This window comes from Equus przewalskii, chromosome X (genome assembly GCF_037783145.1).
Source record: "Equus przewalskii isolate Varuska chromosome X, EquPr2, whole genome shotgun sequence".
NCBI classification, from domain to species: Eukaryota; Metazoa; Chordata; class Mammalia; order Perissodactyla; family Equidae; genus Equus; species Equus przewalskii.
In genome coordinates this window covers 58,365,447-58,374,909 of record NC_091863.1, presented here as the reverse complement: position 1 = coordinate 58,374,909, position 9,463 = coordinate 58,365,447, and the positions used below count along the sequence as shown (strand labels likewise).

The 9,463-nt window shown below is 45.0% G+C and overlaps 1 protein-coding gene across 1 annotated transcript; it reads right to left on the bottom strand.

The window, feature by feature from the left end:
• Window positions 1-2,987: 2,987 nt before the first annotated feature.
• Window positions 2,988-5,327, bottom strand: MAGEE2 (MAGE family member E2). Its single transcript, XM_008507137.2, has 2 exons — window positions 5,219-5,327; window positions 2,988-5,130 (listed from the first exon to the last, which is right to left on the bottom strand). The coding sequence occupies exon 2, from the start codon at window positions 5,088-5,090 to the stop codon at window positions 3,519-3,521; it is 1,572 nt and encodes a 523-aa protein (XP_008505359.1). The 5' UTR covers window positions 5,091-5,130; window positions 5,219-5,327; the 3' UTR covers window positions 2,988-3,518.
• Between the last annotated feature and the right edge of the window lie 4,136 nt (window positions 5,328-9,463).

The window sequence follows — 9,463 nt, the reverse complement described above, 5'->3', positions numbered from 1 at the left end:
TCCTGGGGTTGGGAGAATTGCCTTGAATTCCCATTTGTCAGTCTAGCTCAGCTTTTCATTGGATTGTAATGTTTATTTGTGATGGCTTGAGAGTGTGTACAGAAGCTGATAGAAAGAAGCACAGGAAAAGGCTTCCCTAATCACCCGTCTTCTCCAAAAGACGGCCCTCCTGGGCCTCAGCAATTGAAAATGAATGTATTCTCCACATTTTCTCCTCAGGAAGGATCCCAATCATAGATCAAAGAAGACTCTGGATGGCACTATATATATAGATTGATGAACCTATATCTAACCAACATCCATTCTGCAAGCCCCAACTTGGACAAAACTTCAATACTTGGTGGGTATTGATGGCCCAAAGAGTCTGAAAATGAACTCAGACTGTACCATTTTCCAAATTAATTCACACAGATAAGAAGGATATTTGGTCTAGTGTTCTAAAAGCTTAATGGTGATTGTATATCGGAGTAATTCATGCAGCAGCCTTTGTAGGTCTTGTTTACCAGACACTCACTTCCACCCCTAAGTGTTTCCCCTAGTGGGTGCTGATTCTCATTTGGTGCATGAAGAAAGGAGAGTAGCCAAGCCTTTCAAGGCCTTCAAAGGAATAACTGTAGCCAAAGAGAGACTGCACCCTTTCCCTCACCACAGGTATGTGCTCTGCGCAAGTCTCATTTTTGTCACTTCTGGGAAACTGCACGAGGCATCTGTGAAACAGATGCTATTTCCCACTTCTATTTTTGCATCCTGAGCTCCCCTGGGCAAGGCAGGAGCTCTGTTTCCCAGAACCCCTTGCAAAAAACATTGCCGAACACTTCTGGAGGTCCAGAAATGGTATATTTGACTCTCCCTGGTTGAAAAGCAGCAGATAAGGCTGGAGGCTTGCAGAAAGAGGGCAAACTGGGCAAGATTCATAGGACAGAGTAGGGAGATTGGACAGAAATGCACATTCTACATCTAGATAGTTTTCATGGAGCCCAAGTGATGGAGCAAGCAAGAGCCTGGAGAAATTTCAGCTTCACTTTCATCCTCCTTCAGAGGGTTATGTTCTTGCCCTTCCCATTATGGCATTAAAGCCCCTTCTTGTATTTCTTGACAGTCAACAAATTCAAGTGAGAATATAACACAAGCTGGAGGGGGCCTGTGATGCCGTGCACTAGAAAGAGTGTGAACCATGGCCAAAGGCAGTTTCCAATTCCAGCTCTCATTGACTGGCTGTGTGACCTTGGGCATATTACTTAAGCCTCAGTTTCCTATAGCGTCACGTGGGACTATTAAAATGCTTCTTGGAGACCTGGTGCTTGGTACAAATTTAATACTAAAAAATTCGTAGCTTTACCTTATTTTTGGTCCAGATGCTACACCTTCCCTTTAGCAGGTTTCTCTCTGCTGGTGCCCCCAGAAGAGCTGATGTGCTTGAGAATCCAGAAATTGCACTAATCCAAAAAATCAGAGCAAGAAAAACTTGGCACCTTAATCTGCTTGCCCCTCCTCCCCCACCCCACAAGCATATATAGATTAAGGGTCCAAGGATGTTGGAGAGGCTCTCAGTCTAGCGCATAGGCAGGACCCCGCCTGAAGGTCCCATATTTTAAGCTGGATACTCTCCTGCCTCACAACTCCACCCCCATCTCATTTTCCAAAACCCTTTTGCTAGGCTCTCCAGTTACTCATTTTCTTGTCACTGGAAATCCAGCCCTTAGCGTTCAGTTTCAGTTTTCCTCAGAATGCTGCAATAGGGGAGATCACTGAGACATAGGGGGACTGTTATCTCCTGGGCAAAGCGGAGTGCGCCTGCGCACTAGCTTTCCCGAGCAGGCAGCTCCAATTGGCTTCTGCAAAGCGACGGGACTTGGGGGCCAAAAGGGTATATCTCCCCTCTTCCTGTCCCATCCTCCGGCGAGACGGCTGTGTCGTTCTCTTCCTGAAGCTGACATAAATGTGAGGAAAGTCTTCTCTCTCCCATATGGTAGGAGATGGCAGTTGGGGGTAGTCCCTAGTGATTAAATAGATGAAAGGGCAGAAAGCTTGTGGGCGCCAGGAGGTGAGGAAACATAAAACCTACACCACTGGTAGGCAGCCACCCCGCACCCCCCCCCCCAGCCCCCAACCCCCGTCATAGGTGATTTTCCATATAATATCCACTACTGAGCCAGGGCTCCCTTACAGAAATTGTTAGCTGCCGGCTCTCTATGGAAGGCTTGGGGAGAGCTGCGAGCAGGGTTAGAGGCTGCGAGAGGAATGAGGATGACGAGAGCCAAAATACTAACCTTGACCGTAACAGCTTGGGTGCAGAAATAAACTGCGCCGGCAGAGGTTGCTGTGTAGAGAGCTTCTCCAGGTGGATTGTTTTGGTCTGACCCAAGATCCAAGACCAGCTGCCTTCGGAACCATGGTTGGTTCCCAAGACCCATCTCTGAGGAAATGGGCCTTTTGCTATCTCTGACACAGGCTTATCTCTCCCACTCCCTGCCTTGAACTCAACGTTGTTTTTCTGAGCTACTTTTAAATCTCCCGAAGGCCTTTTACATACTGCCCCTGACTTCATGAACCATCCCTCTCTCTCTCCAACCTCAGGTCTCACAATAGAAGCCACTAAAGGATAGCTTGTCCCCAGCCATCCGTAACACCTCACCCTCCACTACCACCACCCCTGACCACTCCTCCACTCATCCTTTGCTTGACACCCCTGCCCCTTCCCCAGCCCTTCTTATACCCCATCATCTTCTCCACTGTTCCCTCCCAGTACCTGAACTTTAGTTAGGAGTTATTCCTGTGGACTCTCATAGCACTCTGAGCTTACCTCTATTATACCACTTGCCACAGTAACAATATAATTGCTGGTTTACTTCCATGGCCCCTCCCCTTTAAGCCTTGGGGCTCAGCTGAGTTTTCTTCACCCTTACATTCTCAGCACAAAGCACTGTGCTCAGAGCATGGCAGGTGCTTAATAGATATTTGTTGAATAAGAGTGCTCAAGCACAGGGTCTAATTCATTATGCTTTTATTTTTCACTACACGCTGGAACAGCAAAGTAAATACAGTTAAATACCAGTCTTTTTTTTTTTACACGACAGTAGACACAAAGGGAGGGCATCCACAGATGAGTGATTCTGTGTTTTTGTTGTGTGTGTGTTGTTACGGTTGTTATGTAACTCCTGTACCAGACCATTTTACTGATTATTTCAAACAGTTAATGAACAACTTTATATTCTCTTCTACACCATAGAAAGATGTAAATATTACCAGTACATTTTACACAGCTATTTGAACTTTTATACTAAGACAAGACAGGGATGGCAAATGAGAAACTTCACTTATAAACACTGATTATGAACCTAATTCAAGAGTATATTAAGAGGAAAGAAATAGTATTAGAAATGGAACACAAATAGCAAGCACAATGTATACTTCCCCACCAGCCCTGCCTGACTTCTGATTTGGGGCCCCACTGCCCATTTCCCCAGGGCCCTTTTAACTGATCCCATGCAACTGAAGTGATACATTTTCCCCGGACTTCACATGGGGCCAAAGAAGAACATGGCAGTTGCCTCAGATCTGGCTCTGGCCTCCTCATCTTCAACAGCCTCCCTGTATTGCTCTGGCCAGTCCTGTGGTCGCTTTCTGTAGAGCCTGGCCATGTATTCCAAGACTTTCATTTTAGTGGTTTCAAGGTGAGCTCGAGGACCCCATAGAAGCTCATATTCAACTGGATTAGTGTAAGACAGTGGCCTGCATTCCAAGTAGCGCTGTCTCATAAGCTTGCAGGTGATGGCATGCTTTCTCCCTACATCCACACCAAATCTCCGAAGCAAATTCCAGACACTGGCCTCTTTGACACGATTCCCCATTAGGAAGATCAAACCCAAGATTGGCATCACATATTCTTGAGTGGGTCTCCCCAGGCTTTCTAGCATCATTTGCTCTTCTTCTGATTCTGGTTGCTGGATGAGGAGGTAGATGTGCTCACTAGTATCAACCTCAATCAGAGAGAACCCATAGAACAGATCAAGGATTAGAGTAGCTCGACTAAGGATATTTGGGAACACGTCCTCAAATTCTTTGCCAGTGTGAGCCAATAGCTCATCCTGATGAATAGGCAGCAACTCCTCAGTGACATTAATGGTCAACTGAACCAAATCATTTGCCTTATCATTCATAGTGTCCTCTGACCAGAACTCCAAGCCAGCAGCCTGGCTTCTTTCTTTGGCCTTGTCAGCTTCCAGAGCCTTGTTATATTCTTCTGGCCAGCTCCAGGGTTCTTCGTCATGGGCCTCTGCCACAAACTTTAGGGCTTCCATCTTTGTGATTTCCCTGTGGGCTCTAGAGCCCCACAAGAACTCAAATTCGAGGGGATTAGTGCCATACACTGGCCAGTACTCTAAGAACCGCATGCGCACAAAGTCAGTAGTGAGGAGGTTCCTTGTGTTCTCAAAGAGGTTGTTGATCCTCTGGGGCTCATCAAACACATCAACCTTTAGCAACAGGTCCCATATGGATGCCTCTCTTGCCCGGTTGCCATTCAGGAGGATGTGGCCTAGGACCAGGGCCAGGAGACCTGCCCTTTGCATGTCCAAGGATTCTGCTACGCGATCATTGGTCTGTATACCACGTTTGCTGATTAGGTTGTAGGTGTCAGCCTGGGGATCCAGAACCCTCAGGTTCAACCCAAAGACCTGATCCAGGTGGGCTGAGGCTCGTCTGAGGATCTCAGGAAACTGATCTGAGTATTCTCTGAGGAACTCCAGCATCTCTGTCTGCTGAATAGACCCTTCGGTTTGGCTTTTCATTCGCATGAAATTCACCAAAGCAATCGACCTGTCTTCTAGAGGGTCATGGACCCTGAGCGCCCCCAAGCGTCGGGACTGCTCGTCTATAAGGACCTCGAGGTCGTTCGGGTCCTGCGTAGCCTCGGAAGCGCTGGCACCCTGAGTGTCGATTGGCGTCTGAGGACTTTGGGGGGAATCGGGAACTAGCATGGAGGTGAGGGGCCTGGAGGCGTTAGTAGCCCGCATCTCACCCCGGCCATCGCTGTAATCTGCAGTGGTCTCTGCGCTGCCGTGGCGTGCATTCTGGCTTACCAGAGACATGGTTCCAGGAGACAGGAGCAAAAACGAGGAAGTCAGCGATCTGTCGAATAGAAGATAGTAGATGCGTCAGCGACTCGGCACAAAGTCAAAGCCAGAGACCCGGGAGCTGGGCAGATGAGGAGTGAGACCTGGTGAGAGGAGCGATCTTTCTACACAAACACCAGCTGGTAATGACCCGCAAGCCTCAGAACGTTTAGCTTTGCCGCAGCCTACGCAGGCGCAATCAGGTTCTGTGACGTGGTGACCACGCCCCGCTCCCAGTCCCCCGCTCCTGCCCCCTACCTCTGCCAGGCAGGCGAGGCTGGTTAAAGTGAATGCTGCTGGGCTCAAACTTGTTAGAGAAGAGAATTCAAGAAAGGAGGTAACGAAGAGAGATAAAGCAAAAGGGGCAAGGGATGGGGGATGTTCGGTAACGCTCTGCTTGAAGTTTTCCTGTAAGGTATAAAGCACCATGCTAATAGATAGTAGGGGATTCAGAGAGGAGGAGAAGAAGGATGCTAATGATGAGAATTATTTTACGGATTCACCAATTCATCCATCCTTTCAACAGATACTTCTTGAGTACATGCCACATGCCAAGCACAGTACACCAGAAGTACACACAGTGGTACACCAGAAGACAGACATAATGATTATCCCTTTCTATGTGGCGCTTACAATATAGGATAGGTTCAAACAATGGTAATAATAATGGGAGCTAACCCTTGTGGAGCACTCACTCTGTACTAGGCACTGTTTCTGGTACTTTCACTTTCCCCAAATTAAATCACTTAATCCTAGCTATGAGGTAGCTACTCTCTGTTTTCCTTTTTTTTCAAGTATGCTTTTTTGGTGAGAAAGATTGGCCCTGAGTTAACATCTGTTGCCAATTTTCCTCTTTTTGTTTTTACTCGCCAAAGCCCCAGTACATAGTTGTATATCCTAGTTGTAGGTCATTTTAGTTCTGCTATGTGGGATGCTGCCACAGCATGGCTTGATGAGTGGTGTATAATTCTGCACCCACGATCCAAACCAGCGAACCCGGACCGCTGAAGTGGAGCTTGTGAACTTAATCACTCGGCCACAAGGCTGACTCAGAGGTAGCTACTCTTAACGGCCCTCATTTTACAGATGAGGAAACTGAGCCAGAGAGGTGAATTTACCTGTCCCAAATCAGGCAGCAACAAGTGGAAGAAACCAGTATTTGAATCAAGGTCTATCAGAGTCTCAAGCATAAGTACTTTCACACTCTCTGTGCTTCATAGTGTTTAGCCCTATTTATTAAAAATTATTCATATAAAGTAGATGAAAATAAGTGCTCTGATGGAGTGTCAATTAACATATGGTACAAACACAGAAGAAGGAGCAAGCAATGAATTACAGCTTAGTCTGAGTTGTCTTCGATTGGGAGGCACATGCCTTTAAGTGATGAATAGGATGGGAAGCACTTATAAGGGCACTCCTGGCTGGGGGATCAGCGTCAGAGAATGTCCAGAGCTGTGAAAGTAGAAAATAAGTTTATATAACAGCTGGTCAACCAAGGCGGCTAGAGGCAAAGTGCACTAGGATGGGTGGGAGGTGAGGATGAAGGTGGTGAGACAGGAATGATTAGATTTCCTGTTTCTTCATTTAGCAATATGTCAGAACTGGTTGGGGCCCCACAAGTTGGGAACAGCAACACCAGAATAGGGCCTGGTTATTTAGGAGGTTGGCCATGTGTTTGGGGAGGCATAATCCAAACACTGACTAGGAAAGAGGAATCAGCTACTTTTTTTCTGGAGTGCTACTAAAATAATTGGTCTGAATCCTAGCCCTCAACTGTCAAGGTACACTGTAGAATATTGGAAAGGAGAAAAAACTTACATAAGGTTGCCATTTATAGTCACAATTTAAATCCTTACTTAAATTATTTTTATTTATTTAAATTTTTTTGGTGAGGAAGATTGGCCCTGAGCTAACATCTGTACCAATTTTCCTCCATTTTGTATGTGGGATGCCATCACATCATCGCTTGACAAGCAGTGTGTAGGTCCATGCCCGGGATCCAAACCTGTGAACCCCGGGCTACCAAAGCAGAGCCTGCAAATTTAACCACTATGCCACTGCGCCAGCTCCCTTCCTTAAATTCTTGATAGTAATGAATACCACTGCATTCTGTTATTTTGTGCCCTGGAATTCCTTCAGAAGGCAGTGCCATCATATGTGGGGGCCAGACACTTAACTCTGACATTTTCTACATCCCAGGTGCTTCCTTACAGTAGCAGAGCAGGCAGTTCAGGACCGTGGATTTGGCCAAACTGGGTCCATGAGATCAATGTTCATATAAATGAATGTGCATGTTCTACAAGGTAGAAATGTGCAGTTTGTGTGCTGATTCCATCTTAGGAGAATCTTGTGAAAAGCAGCACCATCTTCCTGAGCTGCTACAGAGATGTAGTTGAGATCAGATCTAATGGGATCCCTCGCCCTGATCTTCTCCTTTCCCCAGAAGGGCTGCATGTTCCTTGTCTAGACAGGTGCTGCCCAGGGGTAGATTCAGAGAGGATTTTTAATTCTCCAGCCATAAAAGAAAACAGATAATTTTTTTCCTGAAATCAAGCTCACATTTAGTCATGAGTTTAACCTGTTATATCCCTCCATCTAATACAAATAACATTGGATGGCAACATCTTACCTCTGAGATGACATCCTGATCCCACTCCACAGCATTCAAGTGCTTCACAAACTGGTCCCTACCTGTCTCTGCATCTTTTTTTTTTTTTAAGATTTTATTTTTTTCCTTTTTCTCCCCAAAGCCCCCTGGTACATAGTTGTGTATTCTTCGTTGTGGGTTCTTCTAGTTGTGGCATGTGGGACGCTGCCTCAGCGTGGTCTGATGAGCAGTGCCATGTCTGCACCCAGGATTCGAACTAACGAAACACTGGGCCGCTGGCTGCGGAGTGCGCGAACTTAACCACTCGGCCACGCGGCCAGCCCCCTGTCTCTGCATCTTTATCTTTATCCCCCAGAACATCCTTCCATGAAATCTGCTCCCTAGCCACGTTGAGCTATACTCTTGGTTTCAGCCATCTCTATTCTACTGGTCTACAAACACTTCTAGTTATTGCTAAATGAAAAATGAAGGAGCTTTGCCTGCGACTGTCACATATGGCATGTTTCCCACTCTGCTTAAGTGTGACTGTAAAAAGATGTAATGTAAAAAATGTGAATGTAAAAAAAGTTTCCATTCTGAACTTCTTTTGATACTTTCTGACTTCCTTTTTGCATTTTAAAAACATGTGAATATCTTTTCATACAATTGTTTATCTTCAGCATAATGTTAATGAAGTATTTTTACTTTATAATAAAGTGCTTTTACTGAGGTATATAACATATACAGTGTAAAGGGCACAAATCATGAATGTAGAGCTTGATAAATTATCACAGATTTAACACACCATACAACCACAATGCTGATCAAGAAATAGAACATTACTAGCATCTCAGAAGCTCCCATGACACTTTCCCTCATCTCTCCTCTCACATTTATCCCAAGAGGAAGCCCTGTTCTGACTTCTAGCATCATAGATTCGTTTTGCTGGTTTCTAAGCTTTGTATAATATCAATGGAATTATACAGTATGTACTCATTTATAGCTTTCTTTTTCCAATAAAAACTCACATCTTATTTATCCATGTTGTGTATCACAATATTTGTTCATTTTCATTATTTTAGAGTTTACCATTGAATGAATGTACTACAATTTATTCTGTCAACTGTTGATCGACATTTACCTTGTTTCCAGTTTGTGGCTATCACAAATAATGCTGCTATGGACCTTCTTGTACCTGTCTTTGGTTCACAGGTACATTTATGTTGGAAATAAATCTATAAATGGAATTTCTGGATCATAAATGTGTGTTTTCAGTTTTCATAGATCTTTCCAGAGAATTTTTCAAAATTGTTACAGCAATTTACACTCTAGCCAGTACTGCATAAGAGTTCCTATTGCTCTATATTCTTGTCTACACTTGGTAGTATCAGTCTGTTTAATTGTAGGCATTCTAATGGATATGTTATGGTATACCATTTAGGTTTTTTTCCCTTACTCTTATTTAACTTTTTTTATACTACTTTCAAACAAGACTTGTCATTTGTTTTCTTGGCCAGTGGATAGTAAAGACAGAAAATTAAGAAGGATGGGAGATGCTAGAAGTCAGGTAGAAGACAGCAGCAAGACGTGATGATTGGTAGACACTCAAAGGGAAGGAGATAGAGACACTATTAAAAGATGAAATTAGAATTAAAATACTATAGGGGCCGGGGCGGTAGCACAGTGGTTAAGTTCACGCATTCCGCTTCGGTGGCCCGGGGTCGCTGGTTGGGATCCCGGGTGTGGACATGGCACCGCTTGG